Source organism: Pygocentrus nattereri, chromosome 24, assembly GCF_015220715.1.
Source record: "Pygocentrus nattereri isolate fPygNat1 chromosome 24, fPygNat1.pri, whole genome shotgun sequence".
Classification (NCBI taxonomy): domain Eukaryota; kingdom Metazoa; phylum Chordata; class Actinopteri; order Characiformes; family Serrasalmidae; genus Pygocentrus; species Pygocentrus nattereri.
The window spans coordinates 12132321-12159598 of record NC_051234.1 but is presented as its reverse complement, the minus strand read 5'-3'; the positions used below and the strand labels follow the sequence as shown (position 1 = coordinate 12159598).

The 27278-nt window shown below is 42.3% G+C and overlaps 1 protein-coding gene across 3 annotated transcripts; it reads left to right on the top strand.

Annotated features, from left to right (window-relative positions):
* The first annotated feature begins 541 nt into the window (after positions 1 to 541).
* Positions 542 to 27278, top strand: LOC108431007 (nucleotide-binding oligomerization domain-containing protein 2-like). Of its 3 annotated transcripts, XM_037533840.1 has the most exons (9): positions 542 to 625; positions 3162 to 3507; positions 4937 to 5020; positions 5157 to 5198; positions 6931 to 8242; positions 25056 to 25565; positions 25890 to 25976; positions 26129 to 26296; positions 26813 to 27278. In XM_037533840.1, the coding sequence occupies exons 2-9, from the start codon at positions 3177 to 3179 to the stop codon at positions 27129 to 27131; spliced, it is 2853 nt and encodes a 950-aa protein (XP_037389737.1). In that variant the 5' UTR covers positions 542 to 625; positions 3162 to 3176; the 3' UTR covers positions 27132 to 27278. The 3 variants fall into 3 exon arrangements, with proteins under 3 accessions (XP_037389737.1, XP_017559357.1, XP_017559356.1); XM_017703868.2 differs by lacking the exons at positions 25056 to 25565; positions 25890 to 25976; positions 26129 to 26296; positions 26813 to 27278 and adding exons at positions 9077 to 9163; positions 9316 to 9483; positions 10000 to 10465 and having other exon boundaries at positions 5160 to 5198; positions 6931 to 8752; XM_017703867.2 differs by lacking the exons at positions 25056 to 25565; positions 25890 to 25976; positions 26129 to 26296; positions 26813 to 27278 and adding exons at positions 9077 to 9163; positions 9316 to 9483; positions 10000 to 10465 and having other exon boundaries at positions 6931 to 8752.

Sequence of the window (27278 nt, the reverse complement as noted above, 5' to 3'; positions counted from 1 at the left end):
TGGTGCAGAATAAAGATTAGCACCTGACTGATTTCCTCATTAATCAAGATAAAATATGAACACATCAGGCTTTTTCTACAAGCAACATTGAATATGTTTTAAAATACGGGGCCCCCTGGTGGCATGGACCGCTTACAGAAAGAAACCACCCAGATACTTAAAATAGATTAGTAAGAAACATAGTTAAAGGCAGATTTATTGTGCTAATGTTTTTTCTGCTGTTTAAGAGCTTCACACGGCTGATAATATATTTTATTGGTTTTGTCACTGAGAGTGAACACAGACGAGACTCAACATTGAAATAAATACACATTAAATGACATAACTGTAGAAAGTTTAGAGTCTACATTGCAGACACTGAAGTATAAACACACTGAATTACTGCACAGCAGACTGACATGTTTTTCAGTCAGCTAATAATAATTATTACGATCCTTCATACAGGACATGTAAAAGTAATTAGCTTATATAAATCTGCCCTGCTTTGACTTTGGACTTTCCACAGGGAGAGAGAGAGAGAGAGAGAGAGAGAGAGAGAGAGAGAGCTGATAGTAGCTGATAGTAGCTGGTGGTTAAAGCTAAGACGTACAAACAGCTCTGTAAAGTAAAAGAAACGTCAACACAGGTAAGAACTTTTCCAGCTCCAGCTTGTCCTAATAAGTGACTGGACAATAGAAGAGTGTATGAGAAGTTTTAATTTAGCTCTGTGTGCATCTTTATTTAAAGTACTTCCAGCAGAAACAATGCATTTTCATTTAGATTTTGCATGTCTGTTCACTCAACTGCTGTACTCGGTGGTGTCCAGTCCTGGTTCTGATGTCCTGCACATGCTGGTGTTTTTCCTGCCCTGTCGCTGCTTTGCATTACTATAAGGAGTATCTTAATATCTATTATCAAATCAAACACTGTATTTCTTCTCCGAAGGTTAAACTGGGCCAGTTTGTCTAATCAGATTAGACGACACCTACAAAAAACTAGTATGAATGGATAAAAAACACTACATTGGAAGTCACTTCATTTCTCGCTATGCAGCGTCTGAACAAGGCCTGTCACAATTATTACATACTTGCTTGATTGCACTTATTGTAAACTGACTCCAGTCATTTTTCACAGACTTTAGATTTCTACAGCCATGTTACGCTACAACAAACTAAATGTGGATTGCACTGAACACAAGGCCCCACAAACAAACAAAATACACAATCTAACGTTCTGATTTCCATGTGAGGGGAGAGTAATCTTTCTTTATTTATTAGCTCTGCGCTAACTTTAATGTTTTTAGCATGAATGTTAGCAGAGTGAGTGTTTATATTCCCACTCTGGTGAGCAAAGAATGGCTCTGCTTAACTCAACACACCATTCTGTGTGACTAAATGTGTGTGTGAGTGTGTATGATTGTGTGTAAAGTATTGATTCTGCACGTCAGCCAATGTAGCTACAGTAAGCACAGCCAGCAGTTAAAGATCAGCCAATTTGCCCAATTAAGGTTTGTATTTAAAACAGTTTTAAAAAGTAGACAAAGAAAAGTAGTCAAGAAAAGGCAATTAAATCCTTAATTGCAATTATTTGTATGATAATTTGTCAGCTAAAATTGTGTAATTATGACAGCCTCTCAATTTAGTGCTCTACTGTAGGACAAAAGCTGAAGTGTATTATTTAGTTAGCCCTGCATAAGCTGTGATATAGACAGTCCCAATAAAGACATTATCCCTACCCCACTATAGACTATTCATTATAATGTGATAAATTTCCCACCTCTTCTAAAGCTACACTAGTTTTTTGCTGCGGCATGTAATCTTTAAGCAGTAGAAGACGAAAGGGAGTGTTTTATTGCAAATCACGGCTGTGATTTGGTCACCGTAGATCATCGCAGCCATCACTCTGTGAGCATTCTATTGCTTTTATACAACAGTTAAATGAATAAATTACGAAATTCATAAACTTGTCCCTGTTTAATATGTTTTAATGTTCGAAGTTCCTTCCACCAAATTATAGTTCTTTAACAAGCAGCTTGTCGCTATGTTAGAGTGGCGAGCTCCGCCCACTTGCTGCACAGCCGGCAATTTGTTGTCCAGCTCCACACAGACCAACTGACAGTTTGGGAATTTAATGTCTCATCTTCAGAGTCGGACCAAATCGGCTGTCAGTCAAATGTGATCTTTAAAGTGTCCATTTTCTGTTTGTGGCAAAGTAAGAAGTAAACCGTTCAAATGGTTTGTGCGTCTCCTACAGCTGTCAAAGTCGTTGCTTAGCAACGGTGTCTTAGTGGAGTGATACAGTGTTTGTGAACAACCTGTGATGGTATGATGAAATAACAGCATAGTTAGAACACCTCTAAACCAATCAGCTTGCATGGGTGGAACTAATTGATTTTCTTAGTATAAATAATATAAAAATCCTCTGCAGAGACACACCTCTGCACATTTTAATGCACAACTGGAAAAAATAAGCATAAAATATGACTTGTGCAAAAGTGAATTTTTCTCAATATTCAAGTAATAAATTGAAAGTCCATTAGTACCAGTCTATTAACCATATGGAGAACAACAGAAAACACCTAGCAACACCCTAGCAACCACCTAGCAACACCCTGGCAACCACTTGGGATAACAATGCAGCCACTTAGCAACACCTTGGGAACCACCTTTAATATTACAGTAAATGGTGAAACTATGTGCACCCCACATATATCGTGATGATAAAAGTAGAGTAGCAACTCCCTTTTAACCATGTGTACAGCTTAGCAACCACCTGCGATACCATAGCTACCATTTAGCAACATCCTAGTAACCATCCAGGATACTTTAGCAACCATACAGCAAAACTCTAGTAATCACCTGGAACAGTATTGCAACCACCATAGTAACCACCAAGGATGCCATAGCAACCATCCAAACAACACAGTAGTGACCACCTGGGATACTTTATCAACCAGCTATCAACACCAGATAATTGAATAAGCAGCTCAGTCAATTTTCTAGTTGAAATAGTAAAATTATTAATCGATCATGTATGCAAAAGGCACATTTTATCACATTTTAATTTGTCACTGTTGTATTAAAGCAGTATGTTACAGTGTTACAGTGTTACAGTGTTGTATGTTACAGTGATTTTGCCATGGTCAAAAATGTATTATTGATTTATTAACTCCTCCTCTACAGAGTAGGCAGGTTGCCATGGTTTCAGCCCAGGAGCTCCTGCACTCCCACCGGGAGGTCCTACTGGACTGGCTGAGTGTAAATCCCACCCCACTCCTGCGCTGGCTTGCAGACGCCGGCGTCCTGACAGCAGAACAGTACAGGGCTGTGCTTGAGCGCTCCCCCACCAACAAGGTGGCCAACGTCCTGGAGCAGGTGTGTGCGAATGAGCAGAACAGCCAAGGGTTCCTGCAGGTGCTGCAGCAGGTTCAGGGTTATTACTGCACACAGCTGCATGAGTGGATCCACCAGCACTGCACAGAAACACCACCAGAACCACCATCAGAACCACAACCCAACCCACCAGGAGGTGAGGGAACACAACACTGCAGCTACAGACTCACATTAAAGCAATAGTTTACATCAATTTTTCCCCCTTAACCCAAATATATACACCTTGTGCCTTGATGAATAAAAATGTTCCTGCACAGAACCTTTATTTCTTACAGTGGTACTGTGAAAAGGTCAGCGATCATCATTTATTTTATTTCCAGTCAAAACAGCTGTCTGTTAAATTCACACATTTAACAGCAAAGTCCACAGAACCCTCAACAGCTAACTCTAATCTCAGCTATTTAGTGTTCAGTGAGTCACTCTTCACCTTCATTCCAGCTTCCATTCTTTTCAGGAGACTCACTTTCAGTTCCTCAGAGAATCTGCAGACACACCTCCAAAGCTCAGTCTTAGAAGCTGGTTGATGATTTTCTGAAGTAATCAAACACATTCAGTGGTGTTGAGGTCTGGCCTCTGGGCTGGTCAGTCCATCGTTCAGCTTCTTTGTTTGATGTGTCCGTCTCCTTTTCTCAGTGAGGTTCTTCTTGAACAGCTACACATCCTTTCAGACCCACAGCGCTGAGTCATCTTCTCACAGTGGAAGGATGGACAGAAACACCTGTGGATGATTTCAGATCTGAAGCAGCTTGATTTTCTCCTTTCTCTCAAAGATGAAAGCTTTAAGTGCTGTTAATCTGATGGGGGCAGTTTTGGGCTCTACCAGCTCTTCCAGGTGGTTGTTAGGAGCTGCATGTTCTTTGTAGGTAACTCCAGTTTTGGAAACACCAGATCTTTGACTTTCTCCTTTCTTATACAAATGGAATATTTGACATCTAATCTCCTCACAAATATCTCCTGAAAAATCAATAACTTGTACCTAAAGACTGTTTTGATGGAAATTAAAGAAATGAAGGGCAGATTCTTACTCTGATGTTACTTGGGGTCTGAAGTTTACTTCTACAGTTTTAGTGGTAGAGCAACAAGGCTATTATGGTTAATATGTAAAGGAATGTCTGCTAACTGCAGGCACATGATTACATTTCAGATAACAAGTGTGTGATGATTTAGCCATGAGGTATAAACTTCCATTACTGCTAAAACTAAAAGAGCAAACTTCAGATGCCAAACATGTCTGGGGTGATTGAGCACATTTAGTACAAGGAGTGGATTTAGATTTTTCAGCACACTATCAAACACTTATCAGTTATTAGTAAATAATTAACCAAGAAATTTCAATTGCAGTGTTTGTTTGATCTCCCTGAGCTGTGAAAGGAACCTTAGCCCTCAACAGCTTTTCATCTTTTATGAGTTTATTCTCTGAGAGTTTGGCAGCAACTCAATGCCAGCATTAATGTGCTGATTAGTTATGATGTGTTTATATCAAACACAACATCAAAGATAATACCGAAGCCTGTCAGAGTTGGCAATTCTCTGTTTACAGCTTGATTGTTTCTTTATTGTTGTAGGAAAAAAGAAAACAAAAAGTCTATTGTCTAAGTGGTTTCCCAAAGGTAAATCTCAGGAGTTCACCTTACCTCAGAAGGACGAAGGTAATCAAATGAATAGCAAAATTAACTGCTTAACTGCACTTCAATATGCACAACATAAAAAGACAGCAGATTGACTTCAATTTATGAAGCTAAATATTCTTTGTAAATAACGTATTGTCTGATGTAATTATTCAAGCAGTAAACAACACGAAGAACCTGAAATCAGTCGGCATGAAAGGTGAGTTTCTAAAAGGATTCATTTGATAGTCATTCAAAGACTCAGGGAAGCTAAATCTGAGTTTTCTTTCTAATCAGGTTAATCTTGTTCTTGCACGCAAACAGTAAACATGCACTAAGTTCACCCTTCGAACAAAGTTCCACTGATCACCATATCTCTCTCCTCTCAATGTAAACTGGGTGGGCCCTATCTTGGTGACGCCTCTGTGAGCATTCCCCTGACAAATCACAAGGCTACATCTCTGGCCCCGCCCACACAGAACAGTTTCAGAGTCAGAGAAACTTAGTGAGCTAAAGCTAACCCAGCATATCCAAAAGCTAGCAAGCTAGCTCACCTGTCTGTCGCCTGTTCACTTGTTTATCAACACCAACATTGTTCACTCATCTGTTCATTCATTCACATGTTGCTCCGTGCGTCCATCTGAAAGCTTGCTCACCTTTTTTAGTCCAGTTAGCGTCATGTAAAAGCTGTACAATGATGTTAGTTCTGTCTATTTTAGCCTTATCTTTGATTGTTTTGCATGTAGAAAGTGCCGTTGGACTGCTGCTCAATTTCGTTGTACACTGTGCAATGACAATAAAGGCATCTTATCTTATCTATAAGGGGCGGAGCAATCTAGGAGTGCTGGACAGAGAGCTTTCAATCAAGCTTCTCTTTAGCCACACCCACACAGATCTCAGACTGGGCTGATTGGCAGCTTTTAAGCCGTGTTTCAAGTCAAGTCAAATTTTATTTATGCAGTGCTTTTTAAAACAGACGTTTTCCCAAAGCAGCTTTACAGAAAATCCAAGTTCGAGCTCCAAACCTTGAGAGGAACCAAGACTCAAAAGCAGAACCCATCCTCTTCTGGTCATATTTATCATATTTAACATATTCAACTGTCATATTTATATCTTATATTTTTCATCCAAGCATTGTTGGGTGTTAAATATAACATCATACAAGCACTTTTTATATTTTTCTCTGTGACTTTAAAAACAAGAGCTGACCCATCAGAACCGCACACAACACAACCAAAAATAACAATATACCATTCAAAACTTCCTTGCAATAACACATTTCCACCAGAGAGGTCTCTTATTTAGTTGGTGAGATGGTTGACATGTACCATCAAGGTAATTGTTTTTTGCTATGGTGCTAGTAACCTTGTCCAAAATTTGTTTAAAAATAGTCAATCTGACATGGACATGCTATGACCATTAATGAATGTAAAAACTCTCTTCTTTGGCAGCCTATTAAACACCAGTAGTTGACCAAAATCTGTTTATAATAGTCATGGTACAATAACAACGAGAAGTCATTGTACATATGTAATGTAATGTAAAATGATTTTTAATACTGAAATCGTGAATTTTCCACATCACCTTTGCCTGAGGTCACTACATATGTGGCAGATGGGGACTATGTTTAAAGAATGTTCCCTGAACTCCTAGTGGAAATTACATCATTTTAGAAATTATTTTATTCCGTTTTGACCCAAACCTAAATCATTATTAATTAATATTTTATAGATTTTGTTTATTGAAATATTTACACTTTTCTCAGCAAATAAACACATACCACACAAGTAAATAGATTTTGAAAATGTGTCTTGGGTGCCTAAGACTTTCACACAGTACAGTATGTCATGTACAATACAACATTGATTCAAAGGCCAAATGTTCACTAGAAATATCTCAGTTACATCACTAAGTGGTCCTGTATATAATTTGTTCTTTCTCTTTTTTTGTAGTCCCTCTAAATGCTCACAAGAACACTCTTCTCCGTCAGACTGAGAGACTCATGAGTTATTCTGAAGGAGAAGGACAGGACTCTAGCTCCCACGCCCACATCGACATCCGCTACACCGAGCTGTTTGTCACTGAAGATGACGAAGGGGTAACCCATGGCCAGCACGAATATTTCACACTTGCCAGCCGTCGGTCTCCAATCTACCCCCACCAGACCTGCAGATTAATCCAGCCCCGTGACCTACTAAACCCTGGATCTCAAACGGGATGTTCCCCACAGCGGGTGAAGGTAAAGGGCATCGCTGGGATTGGTAAAAGTGTGGCTATGCAGAGGCTTCTGTATGAATGGGCTTTGGGAAAACACCTCCAGAATTTCTCCTGTGTGTTTGACCTTCGTTTCCGTGAGCTCAATCTGATAGACGGCCCTATAAGCTTGCATGAGTTGCTAGCATCCCGATTCCTGTACCTGCAAGACATTCTGCTAGACTTGTTCAAGCACGCCAAATCTTTGCTCTTCATCCTGGATGGACTGGATGAGTTTAGACACCGTCTGGACTGGAATAGTAAAGACAGGGACTTAACTGTAGAATCAAAAATTCCTGTTCCAGAGCTGCTAGTTGCCCTAGTTGGAGGAAACCTCCTTCCGGAGTGCTCGGTCATCCTGACTACAAGACCATCCACAGATGCACCCAAGCGGTTCTTTCCACGTTGCTGCGTGGTCCTGGGGTTTCAAGAGAAGCATGTTGAAGAGTACACAATGAAATTCTACAAGGATCCTTTAGTGGCTGAGAAGGTCTTTAGCTACATAGTGAGGAATGACAACTTGTTTGCCTTGTCCTTCATTCCCCTCTATTGCTACATCATATGTTCTGCCCTAGCCGAGTTCTTCTCCACAGACCACAACAATGAGGAAGAGTCCCTCGACCTCAATCCCCCGAGAACAGTCAGTGAGGTTTACTACTTTTACCTCTACACCACCATAAAGCATCATGCACTGAAGGACAAAGCTGAGACAAACTCACGGCCACAGATTCTGGCGGTAGTGAAAGAGCAGCTCATGAACCTGGGAAGGATGGCGTATGAAAACCTGCTGAGGAACAGGATCCTGTTTGACAGGGAAGATTTGGAGAAATTTGGCCTTGATCCCCGAGGTATCCGGAGCACCTTCCTTAGTCAGATCCTTGTGTCCGTGAAGGAGGAGAAGGTGGAAATGTTTGCTTTCTTCCACTTGACAATCCAGGAGTACCTTGCTGCCTTATTCTGTGTGGTCAGCTTCTCCAGTTACACAGAAATCCTGACAGGACTTGATTACTGGTGTTTTGGAGAACTTCGACCACCGGCTGAGAACCCTCCCCTCACTCTCAACCCTTTGCCTGCTGGAGATGATCTAGAGTGTCCTCGTGTGGAGAACCTGCAGATGTTTACCCGATTCTTTTCTGGGCTGTTGAGGGCTCGGCTCTCAAGGCTACTAGAGGGGATGGTGGAAAACAGTTTTGGGGGTGATGATGGGGAATTGCCCTACCAGCTTGGTGATTGGTTTCAGTGCCAGTTTAAAAACAGGAATCTCCCCAATCAGATGACTCTGAACCTCCTCCACTGCCTGATGGAGCTGCACTTGCAGGAGACCACCGGCAGGGCAGCACCAGAGATTAGCAGGCTGAACCTGTTTAAGATGAAGCTGAGTGTGGTGGACTGTGCCGCTGTGCATTATGTACTGCAGTTCTCTAAACACCTCCTGAAGGAGCTAAACCTTGGCTACTCCAACATCGGTAACAAGGGCTTCAGCCGGCTCGGGCCAATCCTTCATCGCTGCGAGTCACTGTAGTGAGTGTATTTGGAGAATTCTCCAAAAAATATAACTCATTTCATTTCAACAAAAAGTGCCCAGTAAATGGCTGGTGTTTCAAATAAAGTGACCAGTGAATGGCAGGTTTTTCTAATAAAGGGAGCAGTGAATGGCAGGTGTTTCTAATGAGCTGGCAAGTAAATTGTAGATGTTTCTAATAAATTGGCCAGTGAGTCATAGGTGTTTCTATTAAAGTGGCCAGTGAGTGGTACATGTTTCTAATAAAGTGACCAGTTAGCAGAAGCACAAGGTGTGGATTTTAAATAATGTGGAGATGTAATGTTCTGTGTTTTTCCCTCCAGCATACGCTACAATTGCTTGGGGACAGATGCTGCAATCTTGGAGTCCACAGTTCTGAAGTCGGAGGACTGTCAGGTGAAAAAGCTCTTGTAAGTACACCTGTGTTGAGTTCCATAATTGATCCACTCAAGCAGAAACACTCACATTTGTGAGTATATTAGCTCTATATTGAGTTGGAATGTAATGGTACAATCAATCACTTATCTGGAGCCTGCGTTGTTCCTGTTATGTTCTTATCCAGCATGTGTGGGAATAAGTTGGGTCCAGAGGGTGCTCGGGTGTTGTGGGAAGCACTAGAACACAACAACAGTGTGGAAGAGGTTTATCTGGACATCACCGGCATCACAGAGTCAGGCACGGAGAACCTGGTCCAGTGCCTCAGCAAGAACACAGCACTGAAGAGTTTAACGTAAGACAGAGAGAGTGTGAGAGAACCCCATGGTAGCATAATAATTTAACAACACCTTCCTCACATCCAGTTCCAGTTTCAGACTGCAAGCCTTTATGAAAGAAATTGATTAATTGTGTCTGATGAGTTTGGAAAAGTAAACATACTGTGGCCATTCAAGACAGTAACTTCCTTTCTGCAGTTCACATTTCATATCACTGTTGTTGGAAGAAAATCTTGTATCTCCAAAATGGTAACTTTACAGGAGAAGGAAAAAACATACTTTACTTTTAATGTAAGCAGTGGCCCATTCACCATGAAATTTATATACAATGTAAAGGACAACAGGCTTTTTTAAATTATATCAAAAACTGAAAGATGGGGTTAATTGGTTAATGTAATTATTCTGCCTTCTCTGGTTTCTTTCTCTTTGCTTCTGCTATTGTTCTGTCTTTTTAAAGGCAGTGAAACAATAGATTCCATGCCGCCCCCTACACTTCCTGTAGCGTAGTGTGACATGATCTTGTGTTCTTGCAGTGTTGTGGGGAATGACCTTGGCGAGGTTGGCTGGGAGCGGCTAAGGGACCTGGGCCGGGTGAGGCCGGACCTCCGCATCATCAGCCACTTCGTGGATGACTTGGGGCTGCTGGAGGCCTACCTGGGCTGGGTGGAGGAGATGCGGGCAGACCATGACCAGATGGAGTCAGTGAAGAACGCAGATGCTCTCCAGTCTGTCCTGAAAGGCCTGTGGCTCAGCGAAGGAACCGGAGAGAACACAGTCAAAGCCAAAGAACTGGAGACCAAAATCCTGCAGCTGCTGGAGAACAGTGAACTGTCAGCATTGAGCGCAAAATGAGGAAACTACAAACTGAATTAACATTTCAGTCAAACTAATTTACATGGAAAAAAGAAATGACACAAGACAAAGGTTTCACTATCATTGTCAATTTGTACATGTGTATATTTTTTGTATCTGCAGCAGAAATAAACAAGTACAATTACACTATTGCAATAATTTCATTATTTCATCCATCCATCCATTTTCTAAGCCGCTTCTCCGTCAGGGTCGCGGGGGGTGCTGGAGCCTATCCCAGCAGTCTTCGGGCGGAAGGCAGGATACACCCTGGACAGGTCGCCAGTTCATTATTTCATATCCATAAAAATTACATCTATCTATCTATCTATCTATCTATCTATGTATATACAATTTCAGAAGTTTGGAATCACTTTCCACTGTAATAAATTTTTTTTAACATTTTTGTTATTTTATAGACAATAATTACTTATATAGTGTGGACTTAAATATCACTATTCATCAAAAGGTATTTTTAGAAGTTTTATTAATTTCTGTGAATTCTGTTATCCATCCATCCATCCATCCATCCATCCATCCATCCATCCATCCATCCATCTTCTAAGATGCTTATCTTTCTGGGCTGGGGACAGGCTGGTGGAGCCTTCCCCAGCGTTCATCGGGCAGAAGTCATGAAACACCCTAGACAGGTCACCCATCCATCACAGGACAGACACATAAATATATCCAATGAATTCTGTTCCAAAATATTCATTATATTTCCATTATATTAGTATTAACTCACCCATACAAATTGAATTCAGCTGTTCCAATCACTTCCATGGCCACCGGTGTATAAAACCAAGCACCTAGGCCTGCAGACTGCTTCTACAAATTTGTGAAATAATGTGTAATTCTCAGGAGCTCAGTGAATTGCAGCATGTCACCGTGATAGGATGACACCAGTAGTCGTGAAATTTCCTCGCTACTAAATATTCCACAGTTAACTGTTAGTGATATTATAACAAAGTAGAAGCGATTGGGAATGACGGCAACTCAGCCATGAGCAGTGGGCCACGTAAAAACGACTGTAGTAGGCCACGTAAAAAGAGTGAGGTCAGCGGATGCTGAGGCGCATAGTGTGCAGAGGTCGCCAACTTTCTGCAGACTCAATCACTGCAGACCTCCAAACTTCATGTGGCCTTCAGATCAGCTCAAGAACAGCGTAGAGAGCTTCATGGAACAGGTTTCCATGGCCAAGCAGCTGCATCCAAGCCTTACATCACCAAGCGCAATGCATCATGGAACGGGTTTCCAATGCGCAATGCAAAGTGTCGAATGCAGTGGTGTAAAGTGGCGCAACTGGACTCTAGAGCAGTGGAGATGTGTTCTCTGGAGTGATGAATCGTGCTTCTCCGTCTGGCAATCCGATGGACGAGTCTGGGTTTGGCGGTTGCCAGGAGAACAGTACTTGTCTGACTGCATTGTTCCAAGTGTAAAATTTGGTGGAGGGGTGATTATGGTGTGGGGTTGTTTGTCAGAAGCTGGGCTTGGCCCCTTAGTTAGAAGAAAGGCAAAAAATTCCCATGAACACACACCTAAGCCTTGTGGAAAGCCTTGCCAGAAGAGTTGAAGCTGTTATAGCTGCAAAGGGTGGGCCGACATCATATTAAACCCTATGGATTAAGAATGGGATGTCACCCAAGTTCATAACCGTGTGAAGGCAGACAAACAAATACTTTTGGCAATATAGTGTAAACATATAGAAATAAATGTACTGCAACCCTCGACATATGATGAATTCTGGATATTGATTCTTGATTCCTGAGGCTCTTCAATGTTCCCCATAACAGACCCAGGCAACAAATGTACACTGCACCTGATTAGGACCAAATGTAGCGCTGCATCCAGTCAATATCCACAAAGTAGAGCTGGCCCAGTGTCTTTTTGCACAGCGGCCCAACCCCGGAACTGATCCGTTTTATGGATCTGCGCCAAAACAGATTAAAAAACGGCCCAGATGAGCAAAGAACAGCAATACATCTGGCCCTGAATTGGTGCAGGTCTAAATATTATCTTTATATCTGGCCCAAATGTGGCACGGATCCAGTTCAGAAAAGGTCCAAGCTCAAGTTGATATAAGCAACTGTCTCTGGAACGGATCCGGCCCTGACTTGTTGCATGTGCACCGGCTCTATTCCAGAGTCAGTAACAGCTCCATATCCCACATAATTATTCATAAATCATTAATGAATATTTTCAAAAAAGGGAAATTCAAAAAGGGAAACATAAAACCAAATACCTCAAAAAAGGTTTATTGAATGTCATTACTTTTTCAACACAGCATCTTTTGAAAAATTAGCAACAATACAATGCCAGTACTGAGGAGTAGACTTATCAGCAAAAAATCCTGCCCTTAAAGAAGCAATAATTAGCTGATTTGTTATCAAAATAGGTTACAGGCCAGACAAAGTGTGATCCATAACCACCCCTATGAGGACAACAAAGCAGGACTTGTGTACCCTGCCCGGATCAGGGTTACCGGGGCCCCACCCTGGAGCCAGGCCTGGGGGAGGGGCTCGCCAGCGAGCGTCTGGTGGCCGGGCATTCACTCATGGTGCCCGGCTGGTCCCAGCCCGAAGGAGCTACATGAGTCCCCCCTCCCATCGACCCACCACCGATGGGGGGGGCAGTAGTAGGGGTGCGGTGCATTGTGGTTCGGGCAGTGTCCGAAGGCGTGGGCCTTGGCGTTCTGATCCTCGGTTGCTGAAATTTGTTTTTTGGAACTTGGAACGTTACCTCACTGGCGGGGAAGGAGCCCGAGTTGGTGCGCGAGGTTGAGAGATACCGGCTAGATATAGTCGGGCTCACCTCAACACACAGCTTGGGCTCTGGGTCCAATCTCCGTGAGAGGGGCTGGACTTTTTTCTTTTCTGGAGTTGCGCATGGTGAGAGGCGACGGGCAGGTGTGGGCTTTCTCATAGCCCCTCGACTCTGCGCCTGTATGTTGGGGTTTTCCCCGGTGGACGAGAGGGTAGCTTCCCTATGCCTTCGGGTTGGGGAACGGGTCCTGACTGTTGTCTGTGCTTATGCACCGAACAGCAGTTCAGAATACCCAGCCTTCATAGAGTCCTTGGAAGGGGTGCTTGAAAGTGCTCCTCCTGGAGACTCGATTGTCCTACTGGGGGACTTCAACGCTCACGTGGGCAATGACAGTAAGACCTGGAGGGGTGTGATTGGGAGGAATGGCCTCTCTGATCTGAACCCGAGTGGTGTTCAGTTTTTAGACTTCTGTGCAAACCACAGTTTGTCCATAACGAACACCATGTTTGAACACAAGGATGTCCATAAGTGCACATGGCATCAGGACACCCTAGGCCACAGTTCAATGATTGACTTTGTTGTCGTGTCATCGGACTTGCGGCCATGTGTACTGGACACTCGGGTAAAGAGAGGAGCTGAGCTATCAACTGATCACCACCTGGTGGTGAGTTGGATCAGGTGGTGGGGGAAGATGCCAGTCAGACCAGGCAAACCCAAACGTATAGTGAGGGTTTGCTGGGAACGTCTGGCAGAAGAACCTGTCAGATTGATCTTCAACTCACACCTCCGTCATTACTTCGACCAGATATTGGGGGAGGTGGGGGACATTGACTCAGAATGGGCCATGTTCCGCTCCTCCATTGTTGAAGCGGCTGACTGTAGCTGTGGTCGCAAGGTAGTTGGTGCCTGTCGGGGCGGTAATCCTCGAACCCGGTGGTGGACACCCCAGGTGAGAGATGCCGTCAAGCTGAAGAAGGAGTCCTACTGGACATGGTTGGCCTGTAGGACACCAGAGGCAGCTGGCAGGTATCGACAGGCCAAGCAATCTGCAGCTTCAGTCGTTGCCAAGGCAAAAACCCGGGTGTGGGAAGAGTTCGGTGAGGCCTTGGAAAGTGACTTTAAGTCGGCTCCGAAAAGATTCTGGCAAACCGTCAGGCAACTCAGAAGGGGAAAGCAGTGTGCCACTAGCACTGTATATAGTGGAGATGGTGTGCTGCTGACTTCGACTGAAGACGTCATTGGGCGGTGGAAGGAATACTTTGAGGACCTTCTCAATCCCACCAACACGTTCTCCAGTGAGGAGGCAGAGTCTGGGGACACGGGAATAGGCTTGTCCATTACTGAGGCCGAAGTCGCTAAGGTAGTTAAAAAGCTCCTTGGCGGCAGGGCTGCAGGGGTGGATGAGATCCGTCCCGAGTTCCTCAAGGCTCTGGATGTTGTGGGGCTGTCTTGGCTGACACGCCTTTTCAACATTGCGTGGACATCGGGGGTGGTGCCACTGGATTTGCAGACTGGGGTGGTGGTGCCTCTTTTTAAAAAGGGGGACCGGAGGGTGTGTTCCAACTACAGGGGAATCACACTCCTCAGCCTCCCTGGTAAGGTCTATGCAAGGGTACTGGAGAAGAGAGTCCGGCTTATAGTCAAACCTCGGATTCAGGAGGAGCAGTGCGGGTTCCGCCCTGGTCATGGAACACTGGACCAACTCTTTACCCTCTCCAGGATTCTGGAGGGTTCATGGGAGTTTGCCCAACCAGTCCACATGTGCTTTGTGGATTTGGAGAAGGCATTCGACTGTGTTCCCCGGGGTATTCTGTGGGAGGTGCTTCGGGAGTACGGGGTACATGGCTCTATGCTACGAGCCATTCAGGCCCTGTACAAACAAAGCAGGAGTTTGGTTCGCATGGCCGGCAGTAAGTCAGACTTTTTCCCAGTGAGAGTTGGACTCCGTCAGGGCTGCCCTTTGTCACCGATTCTATTCATAATTTTTATGGATAGAATTTCTAGGCGCAGTCAGGGGATGGAGGGTGTCCGGTTTGGTGACCTCAGGGTCACATCTCTGCTGTTTGCAGATGATGTGGTCCTATTGGGGACATCAGGCCGTGAACTTCAGCTTTCACTGGATCGGTTTGCAGCCGAGTGTGAAGCGGCCGGGATGAGGATCAGTACCTCAAAATCCGAGGCCATGGTTCTCACGCAGGAAAGGGTGGAGAGCCCTCTCTGGGTCGGGGATGAGCTCTTGCCTCAAGTGGAGGAGTTTAAGTATCTCGGGGTCTTGTTCACGAGTGATGGTACAAGGGAGCGGGAGATTGACAGGCGGATTGGTGCTGGGTCAGCAGTGATGCGGGCTCTTTACCGGTCTGTTGTGGTAAAGAAAGAGCTGAGCCATAAGGCAAGGCTCTCGATTTACTGGTCGATCTATGTTCCCACCCTCACCTATGGTCATGAGCTTTGGGTAATGACCGAAAGAACGAGATTGCGAATACAAGCGGCTGAAATGAGTTTCCTCCGCAAGGTGGCTGGACTCTCCCTTAGAGATAGGGTGAGAAGAAGACCCAGGACACGCTGGCGTGACTATATCGCCCAGCTGGCCTGGGAGCGCCTCGGAATCCCTCCCAGGGAGCTAGTGGAAGTGGCTGGGGAAAGGGAGGTCTGGGCTTCATTGCTCAGGATGCTGCCCCCGCAACCCGAACCCCGGAAAAGCGGAAGATGATGGATGGATGGATGGATGTTTTCAATTGCAATAAATTAACATAGTGGGCGGCATGGTGGCGCAGTGGGTAGTGCTGTCCCCTCACAGAAAGGAGGGCCTGTGTTCGATTCCCCGGCCGGGTGACCGGGGTCCTCTCTGTGTGGAGTTTGCATGTTCTCCCTGTGTCTGTGTGGGTTTCCTCCCACAGTCCAATTGGACATGCTAAATTGCCCCTAGGTGTGAGTGTCTGTCTGCCCTGCAATGGACTGGTGACCTGTCCAGGGTGTATCCTGCCTTCCGCCCGAAGACTGCTGGGATAGGCTCCAGCACCCCCCCGCGACCATGACGGAGAAGCGGCTTTGAAAGTGGATGGATGGATGGATGGATCAGATGGATCATAAAACAGACTTTTCAACACTGATAGAAAACTCTGGTCATGTCATCACAATAATAAAGGGTTGTAACTGCAATGGCAATTACAATTTCAGTGTACATCAAAAAATCTAAATAATGGCTAGATTGTTGAATTACTAAAATAATCACTAGTGACAGCCCTGTTTTAAATAAAGTTATTAATATGACTGATAGAGGAACAGTTAAGAACATAGGTCGTTGCACCACCCGTTGCATGGATTTGTTAAATTTCATCAGCAGCACACTTGATTCAGTTTAATGTAGGGTTGACTGATGCAGGTGATTGCTGCTGAAATACATGATAATAATGAGTACTGGCACTACTGTACAATTAAGAGTCAAATCAGCCAATATTTGCAGCCCACAGTTCTACTGGGGTCATGAGCTCTCAAAGGGTGAGGGAAAGAAGAATGGCGTGTTGGAGGCTGGCCCTGGCGGAGGGAGGTGTAGAAGGTTGGCCCTGGTGGGGAGAGGTATAGGATGCTGGCCCTGGCAGAGAGAGGTGTTCGAGGCTGGCTCTGACAGGGAGAGGTGTAGGAGACTGGCCATGGCGTGGAGAGGTGTAGGAGGCTGGCCCTGGCGGGGAGAGGTGTAGGAGGCTGGCCCTGGCAGGGAGAGGTGCAGGAGGCTGGCCCTGGCAGGATGAGGTGTAGGAGACTGGCCCTGGCGTGGAGAGGTGTAGGAGGCTGGCCCTGGCGGGGAGAGGTGTAGGAGGCTGGCCCTGGCAGGGAGAGGTGTAGGAGACTGGCCCTGGCGTGGAGAGGTGTAGGAGACTGGCCCTGGTGGGGAGAGGTGAAGGAGACTAGCCCTGGCAGGGAGAGGCATAGGAGGCTGGCCCTGGCAGGGAGGGAGAGGTGCAGGAGGCTGGCCCTGGCAGGGAGAGGTGTAGGAGACTGGCCCTGGCAGGGAGAGGTGTAGGAGACTGGCCCTGGCGGGGAGAGGTGTAGGAGACTGGCCCTGGCAGGGAGAGGTGTAGGAGACTGGCACTGGTGTGGAGAGGTGTAGGAGGCTGAGGGTTATTTTCCACACTTTGTTATTTCAGCAGTTTCAAGAAAAAAATAATTAAAAGCAACGTTACAATTTCTTTAGTGGTTGTGTTACTGTAGATTTTACAAATGCTTTTTAAGTAAAATATGATCCGACACTACAAAAAAGTAAATAAAAAAATAAGATGGTTAAACTAACGTTAGTGCTCGCACCGGCTAATACAGCTTAGCTAGCTAAGTGGTTGGGATAGTGTAGTGGTTAACACCTCTGCTTTCTACACTGTAGACTGGGGTTTAATCCCCACCTGGGTAAACACCCTACACTATACCAATAAGAGTCCTTGGGCAAGACTCCTAACACCGCCTTGGCCTACCTGTGTAAAATGATTAAATTGTAAGTCACTCTGGACAAGAGCGTCAGCCAAATGCCATAAATGTAAATGTAACGTTAGCTGGCTAGCTCCACACACCACGATATGTTAGGTTACATTTAGATTCTAGCTAATGGATGTTTCTTACATTAGTCACTCAAATTCACTTCTCTGATTTCTCTGTTTTTTTCCCCTAAAACAGGCACAAATATTAAAACTGCTCTTTTCATTTTCACATTTTCTAACAGTTGCCTCTCAGAGTCCAAGCTACCTGACTAGTTAATTAGCTAGTTAACATACACAGCCAGGTCAGGCAATGTAAGATTAAGAGTATGTCGTTATTAAACATAATTAAAGAGAAATCTCTAATGTCAATTTAGGCTGAAATTAGACAGATTGACTCACTAGCTAGTGAGTTGGCTGGATATTTTGGTTGGTGGACTATTCTCAGTCCAGCAGTGACACTGAGGCATTTAAAAACTCCAGCAACACTGCTGTGTCTGATCTACTCACTCGACCACCATGTCAGTGCTAATGTAGTGCTGAGAATGATCCACAGCCCAAATAATACCTGCTCTGTGAGGGTCCATGGGGGTCCTGAACACTGAAGAACAGGGTAAAAAGGGGCTAACAAAGTATGCAGAGAAACAGATGGACTACAGTCTGTAATTGTAGAACTACAAAGTGCACCTATGTAGTAAGTGGAGTTGATAAAATGGACAATGAGTGTAGAAACAAGGAGGTGGTCCTAATGTTATGCCTGATCAGTGTATATGTGTGGCCTTAAATTTTATTAGGTTCTGAGCACAGGGGGTAATCGTTCCTGCAGCTTTTCCACACAGACAAACTTGTAAAATTTATAGTAGGCACTGAATAATTCATAGTGGATACTGAAAAATTCATAGTGGATACTGAATAATTCATAGTAGATACTGAATACATTATAGTAGACATTGAATAATTTATAGTGAATACTGAGTAATTCATAGTGAATGCTGAATAATCCAGAGTGAATAATGAATAATTCAAAGTGGATACTGAATAATTCACAGTGCATACTGAGTAATTCATAGAGAGGACTGAGTAATTCATAGTGAATACTGAATGATCCATAGTGAATATTGAATAATTCATAGAGAATACTGAATATTTCATAGAGGATTCTAAATAATTCATATTAGATACTGAATAAATTATAGTGAATACTGAGTAATTCATAGTGAATGCTGAATAATCCATAGTGAATAATGAATAATTCATAGTGGATACTGAATAATTCATAGTGCATACTGAGTAATTCATAGAGAGGACTGAGTAATTCATAGTGAATACTGAATGATCCATAGTGAATATTGAATAATTCATAGAGGATACTGAATATTTCATAGAGGATTCTAAATAATTCATATTAGATACTGAATAAATTATAGTAGACACTGAATAATTCACAGAAGATACTGAATAATTCATAGTAGATACTGAATAAATTATAGTAGACACTAAATAATTTATAGTGAATACTGAGTAATTCATAGTGAATACTGAATAATCCATAGTGAAAACTGAATAATTCATAGGGGATATTGAATAATTCATAGTAGATACTGAATAAATTCTAGCAGACACTGAATAATGTATAGTGAATACTGAGTAATTCATAGTGAATACTGAATAATCCATAGTGAATACTAAATAATTCATAGAGGATACTGAATAATTCATAGTAGATACTGAAAAAATTATAGCAGACACTGAATAATTTATCATGAATACTGAGTAATTCATAGTAAATACTGAATATTCCATAGTGAATACAGAATAATTCATAGAGGATACTGAATAATTCATAGAGGATACTGAATAATTGACAGTAGATACTAAATAAATTATAGTAGACACTGAATAATTCATAGTGAATACTGAGTACTTAATAGTGAATACTGAATAATCCATAGTGAATACTGAATAATTCATAGTGCATACTGAGTAATTCATAGAGAATACTGAGTAATTCAAAATGAATACTGAATAATCCATAGTGAATACTAAATAATTCATAGAGGATACTGAATAATTCATAGTAGATACTGAATAAATTATAGCAGACACTGAATAATTTATAGTGAATACTGAGTAATTCATAGTAAATACTGAATATTCCATAGTGAATAATGAGTAATTCATAGAGGATGCTGAATAATTCATAGAGGATACTAAATAATTCATAGAAGATACTGAATAAATTATAGTAGATACTGAATAATTCATAGAGAATAGTGAATCATTGATAGAGGATACTGAATAATTCATAGTAGATACTGAATAAATTATAGTGAATACTAAGTAATTCATAGTGAATACTGAGTAATACATAGTGAATACTGAATAATCCATAGTGAATACTGAGTAATCCATAGAGGATACTGAATAATTGATAGTAGATACTGAATAAATTATAGTAGATACTGAATAATGTATAGTGAATACTGGGTAATTCATAGTGGATACTGAGTCATTTATAGTGGACACTGAATAATTCACAGTGCATATTGAGTAATTCATAATGGATACTGAATAAATCATAGTGAATAATGAATAATTCATGGTTGATACGAATAATTCATGGTTGATACTGAATAATTCATAGTGGATACTGAATACATTACAGTAGACACTGAATAATTTATAGTGAATACTGAGTTATTCATAGTGAATACTGAATAATCCATAGTAAATACTGAATAATTCGTAGTGGACACTGAATAATTCATAGTGCATACTGAGTAATTCCTAGTGAATACTGAGTAATTCATAGTGAATACTGAATAATCCATAGTGAATACTGAACAATTCATGGAGGATACTGAGTAATTCATAGTAGATACTGAATAATTCATGGTGGAAAGTAAATAATTCATAGCGAATACTAAATAATAGTGCGGGAGCCTATCCCAGCGGTCGTGAAGGAAATAATAAATTATTAATTTAAAATATTAATAAGCTGGAAAACAGAGAATTTTTATGGAAGCACAAAATTAGATAGTGATGATGATGATGGTGGTTGATGAAGCAGAAGCTGAAGCCACCAGTGAGCTCATGAGCAGCTCTCTGGAGGACACTGAGGAGAAATCTCTGGAAAAAATAAAAAACTAAAGCAAAGCTGATAAACAGATGTCATGATGATGCTTTCCCACCTGCCTTGTGTTTTTCTGGGCCCTCAGACCGTTTTAGTTTGGTCTGAACCAAAATAGCAGGTGTGAAAGGGGCCTCAGACCACAATCCAGATAAAAGGACTAAAATTTTACCTGATCAAACCGAACCGTGGTTTGGTCCATTTGCAGTATGAAAACACTGTTTTTGGATGGTTCGGACTTTCAGACCACCTACAGGAAGTTCAGTCAGGCTGTCGTCACCCATTAAACAACAGAAGAAGGAAAAGAACCAGAGGAGAATAAAATGAGCCACGGTTGCTCACAGGGAGGAGTATGGGAGACAAATCCAGAACCTCTTTTTGCCATTTCTTTTTCCAAACATCTACGCAAATATCATGCCAAAATTGAAAGTGAAATGAAAAACATACATTTTCACAGAGAAAACTGTGAAAATGTTATTCTGGCATTTATATCGAGATACACAATAGTTTTCTAAGTTATACAAACCAGTATATACACAACCAGGCTTGCGTTTGGTTTAATACCTTCTCTCTGAGGCCATTTGGTCTGATGTTCAGTTTCAGCAGATCTGAGATCTTGACAGGGGTTTTTCTCGAGATTCAAGGTCGTTTAGCTTCAGGAATGATGCCGTTCTGACTCTGAGGTCTGAGGATGTCCTGAAATGTACCCTGTAGCCCTGCCTAGTGTTAAGTAACATATATTTCCAGTTGGTCAGTTTGAAAACAAAAAAGCAAAGTGGTAAATGAAAAGTAAATCTCCAGCAGGTGGTGGCGATGTTTGTTTGTTTTTGCCTTTTTATTCTGACACTTCAAGCAAGTTGATGCCAAAAACTGAATCACAAACTGTCACTTTGCTGTTGATTTATCCATTTTGCATTTTCATTTAAATTTTGTCAGATACGCAACCGATTACTATGAAAAAGAAATTAAAACGTAAATATTGCATTTTGACTTTAGTTTTGACAAGTATTCTGCATTTCATGATGAAAAGCCAAAGTCAAAGTGAAGCTCAAATGACAAAAAGCAATTTTTAACTTATTTTTCTTTTTGTCACAAATTACTCAAGTGTTTATGTGAAAAATGAAATTCCTTTCAGGAACTTTTAATATGAGATGTAATATGTCTGAATTCATTCAAGATAATCTAGTGAGCATGCCCACTCCAGGTAAGGGGAAAGGACTTGCCCCAGGTGGAGGAGTTTAAGTATCTTGGGGTCTTGTTCACGAGTAATTGGAAGAGGGATTGTGAGATTGGCCGCAGGCTGGGACAGGTGGCAGCAATAATGCGGTCACTGTACCAGACTGTAGTGGTTGGAGTGAACTACCCAGCTAGTAAGGTTCACACGATGGCAGACAATGCTAATATTGTCAACCTGATTTTGGCAAATTTAGTAGTACTGTATAACTGTATCCAAAATGGTATTTGTAATGGTATATATATATATATATATATATATATATATATATATATATATATATATATATTATACCAACAACAACAATCAGTATCTTATATATTTATATATTTACAGACATAGGGAGAGAAAGACAGATGTTACTAGTAGTAATAGTAGGCTTTCTGGATGCACCACAGAGCTGCTGCCTCAGTGCTTCTCTGTGAATTAACATAATAAAAGTTAATTGCTGGCAAGAAGGAGGGGTGATGTCCTGAGGATCCTGAAATCTCAGTCATGCTAGTGTTAAAATGTCTTTATGGATCTGAATGGTACTTTCAGTGTTTCTGATTTCATATTTCTTTCTTTCCTCCCTCTTTCTGTCTGTACATATGTGTGGTGGAGTTCCAAGACTGACCTTCACTCAAGAAGCTCTTTATTACTTTCAGCCGCATCAACGCAGAGTCACCATCAAGACCAGGAGAAGGACCATCATCAACTTCCTTTCTGTCCTGCATCTCTCTGCCCCTCGGTTTCTCACCACATCGGGCAAAAATGCTTTTTTATAAGGCACGCGCGTCATAAACGCACGCGCATCATAAAGGCACACACCTCATGAACGGCACGTGCATCATAAACAGTAGTAAATGGAGCAAAATCGGACATGTGGAGAGATGAGCTGCAGAGATGTGAACCACAAAAAACTAACTCAGCATGAGAGCAACAGGTCAGTCAGAAGCAAATGCGCCTCGAATCACATGACCGTGCTAACACAGAGCCAGGCGGCTATATCCGTCGGTCAGAAAGTCGTCTCGGTAACCGAGAGATGACCAGCGGTGTTTTTCAAACCTTTGTATCGAGCGGACTTCATCAACGTCGATCATTTCGGCGTTTGCCTACAGAAAAGCTCCCTGCTTGTGCTAGCTAGCTTAGCCTGGTGCAGAAGCTAGCGCCTTAAACGAAGCGCAGAGGTGTTGTTCCTCCATCCTTCCGTTTGTGCTCGCTGTTTAAATGCTTCTAAACTGATCTCATTTAAATTAATAAATATAAAATAGACTCAAAGTGCTTTGCCACAGGTTTTATTGTCTATGTATGATATGTAGGATATGGAGCTCATTCCAGAGATGTTGACCCATCCCACCTTAGTTAACTCTTTTAATGTAAATACCCGAGATAGTTTAATATTACATAATTGCGCAAATTATGTCAGTATGATTTAATCTAAAATATTAGAGCTGAATTGAAGTTATACTTTTTTGTGTATATGACACTGCCCATCATTTCTTCTTGTCTGTGTCTGCAGGGATTCCTGCTCGTCATATGAGACACATTCCAGTGATGTTGACTATTGTTTCACCATCTATTAGGAAACTCCAGTCAGTCCAGTAGTGTGGTGAATCTGCTGTAAGTACATGATTTACTCAATCAGCTACTTCTTATCTGACTTCTTTCCACATTAAAATATCTTTATGGATCTGAATGGTACTTTCAGTGGTTCTGATTCCATATTTCTTCCTTTCCTCCTCTTTCTGTTTGTACGATTGTGTGATGGAGCTCCAAGACTGAAACTCACCCAGGAAGCTCTTTATTACCATCAGCCGCATCAGGTCTGAATCATATTTTGGACCAGGAGGAGGACCAGCTCTTAAATTGTCATGATAAGTGATGAAGTAAGATGATGCTTTTTCAGAAGTAAAAACATTAAACTGTGGAGGGAGGGGCTACTCCATGACCAGGACCGACAAACAATGAGCGACAAACTCTCCCACCTTACCGATCGGCCCTTCTTCCAACACTTTCTTTCAGTGTAAATAGTTAAGATAGTATAGGATTGGATAGCACAAATTTTGATAGGTGTGAATTAATATAAAATAGTGTAAGACACAGTGCGAGATGAAGACCTGACATGAAGTTATACTTTTTATGTATGTGACACAGTCCATCATCTCTTCTCATCTGTGTCTGCAGGGATTCCTGCTCGCCATATTTAGGCTACGGAGCTCATTCAACTGATGGTGACTATCGTTTCACCATCTATTAGGAAACTCCAGTCAGTCCAGTAGTGTGGTGACTGTGCTGGACTGACTGGCCTGTAAGTACATGATTTACTCAATCAGCTACTTCTTATCTGACTTCTTTCCCTATTAAAATGTCTTTATAGATCTGAATGGTACTTTCAGTGTTTCTGATTTCATATTTCTTTCTTTCCTCCCTCTTTCTGTCTGTACATATGTGTGATGGAGTTCCCTTTATTACTTTCAGCCGCATCAACGCAGAGTCACCATCAAGACCAGGAGAAGGACCGGCTTGTATACTGATAAATAAAAAGATGAAGATAAGACTTTTCTAAAAGTGAAAACATTAAACTCTGCAGGGCGGGATTACTCCACGACTAGCAACAACAAAAATGAGCTGTACCCTTTCCCACCTTACTTATCCTCCCTTCTTCCAACACTTTCTTTTAATGTAAATACCTAAGATAGTATAAGATTACATAACACAAATTATGACAGTGTGATTTAATATAAAATATTGGAAAATATAAAAAAGACACAGTACGAGATGAAGAGCTGAGTTGAACTTATACTTTTTCTGTGCATGACAGGGTCCATCATCTCTTATTGTCTGTGTCTGCAGAGCTACTCATGATTTTTAAGTTACGGAGCTCTTTCCAGTGATGTTGACCATCATTTCACCGTCTATTAGGAAACTCCAGTCAGTCCAGTAGTGTGGTGACTCTGCTGGACTGACTGGCCTGTAAGTACATTATTCACTTATTCAACTATTACTTATCTTACTGCTTTCCATATTAAAATGCCTTTATGGACCTGAACAGCATTTTAAGTGATCCTGGTTCCATATTTCTCTCTTTCCGCCCTCTTTCTAGGTTTCTAGAAAGTTAAATATATGATATGAGATGAAAAGCTGAATCCTGACAGGACTTGATTACTGGTGTTTTGGAGAACTTCGACCACCGGCTGAGAACCCTCCCCTCACTCTCAACCCTTTGCCTGCTGGAGATGATCTAGAGTGTCCTCGTGTGGAGAACCTGCAGATGTTTACCCGATTCTTTTCTGGGCTGTTGAGGGCTCGGCTCTCAAGGCTACTAGAGGGGATGGTGGAAAACAGTTTTGGGGGTGATGATGGGGAATTGCCCTACCAGCTTGGTGATTGGTTTCAGTGCCAGTTTAAAAACAGGAATCTCCCCAATCAGATGACTCTGAACCTCCTCCACTGCCTGATGGAGCTGCACTTGCAGGAGACCACCGGCAGGGCAGCACCAGAGATTAGCAGGCTGAACCTGTTTAAGATGAAGCTGAGTGTGGTGGACTGTGCCGCTGTGCATTATGTACTGCAGTTCTCTAAACACCTCCTGAAGGAGCTAAACCTTGGCTACTCCAACATCGGTAACAAGGGCTTCAGCCGGCTCGGGCCAATCCTTCATCGCTGCGAGTCACTGTAGTGAGTGTATTTGGAGAATTCTCCAAAAAATATAACTCATTTCATTTCAACAAAAAGTGCCCAGTAAATGGCTGGTGTTTCAAATAAAGTGACCAGTGAATGGCAGGTTTTTCTAATAAAGGGAGCAGTGAATGGCAGGTGTTTCTAATGAGCTGGCAAGTAAATTGTAGATGTTTCTAATAAATTGGCCAGTGAGTCATAGGTGTTTCTATTAAAGTGGCCAGTGAGTGGTACATGTTTCTAATAAAGTGACCAGTTAGCAGAAGCACAAGGTGTGGATTTTAAATAATGTGGAGATGTAATGTTCTGTGTTTTTCCCTCCAGCATACGCTACAATTGCTTGGGGACAGATGCTGCAATCTTGGAGTCCACAGTTCTGAAGTCGGAGGACTGTCAGGTGAAAAAGCTCTTGTAAGTACACCTGTGTTGAGTTCCATAATTGATCCACTCAAGCAGAAACACTCACATTTGTGAGTATATTAGCTCTATATTGAGTTGGAATGTAATGGTACAATCAATCACTTATCTGGAGCCTGCGTTGTTCCTGTTATGTTCTTATCCAGCATGTGTGGGAATAAGTTGGGTCCAGAGGGTGCTCGGGTGTTGTGGGAAGCACTAGAACACAACAACAGTGTGGAAGAGGTTTATCTGGACATCACCGGCATCACAGAGTCAGGCACGGAGAACCTGGTCCAGTGCCTCAGCAAGAACACAGCACTGAAGAGTTTAACGTAAGACAGAGAGAGTGTGAGAGAACCCCATGGTAGCATAATAATTTAACAACACCTTCCTCACATCCAGTTCCAGTTTCAGACTGCAAGCCTTTATGAAAGAAATTGATTAATTGTGTCTGATGAGTTTGGAAAAGTAAACATACTGTGGCCATTCAAGACAGTAACTTCCTTTCTGCAGTTCACATTTCATATCACTGTTGTTGGAAGAAAATCTTGTATCTCCAAAATGGTAACTTTACAGGAGAAGGAAAAAACATACTTTACTTTTAATGTAAGCAGTGGCCCATTCACCATGAAATTTATATACAATGTAAAGGACAACAGGCTTTTTTAAATTATATCAAAAACTGAAAGATGGGGTTAATTGGTTAATGTAATTATTCTGCCTTCTCTGGTTTCTTTCTCTTTGCTTCTGCTATTGTTCTGTCTTTTTAAAGGCAGTGAAACAATAGATTCCATGCCGCCCCCTACACTTCCTGTAGCGTAGTGTGACATGATCTTGTGTTCTTGCAGTGTTGTGGGGAATGACCTTGGCGAGGTTGGCTGGGAGCGGCTAAGGGACCTGGGCCGGGTGAGGCCGGACCTCCGCATCATCAGCCACTTCGTGGATGACTTGGGGCTGCTGGAGGCCTACCTGGGCTGGGTGGAGGAGATGCGGGCAGACCATGACCAGATGGAGTCAGTGAAGAACGCAGATGCTCTCCAGTCTGTCCTGAAAGGCCTGTGGCTCAGCGAAGGAACCGGAGAGAACACAGTCAAAGCCAAAGAACTGGAGACCAAAATCCTGCAGCTGCTGGAGAACAGTGAACTGTCAGCATTGAGCGCAAAATGAGGAAACTACAAACTGAATTAACATTTCAGTCAAACTAATTTACATGGAAAAAAGAAATGACACAAGACAAAGGTTTCACTATCATTGTCAATTTGTACATGTGTATATTTTTTGTATCTGCAGCAGAAATAAACAAGTACAATTACA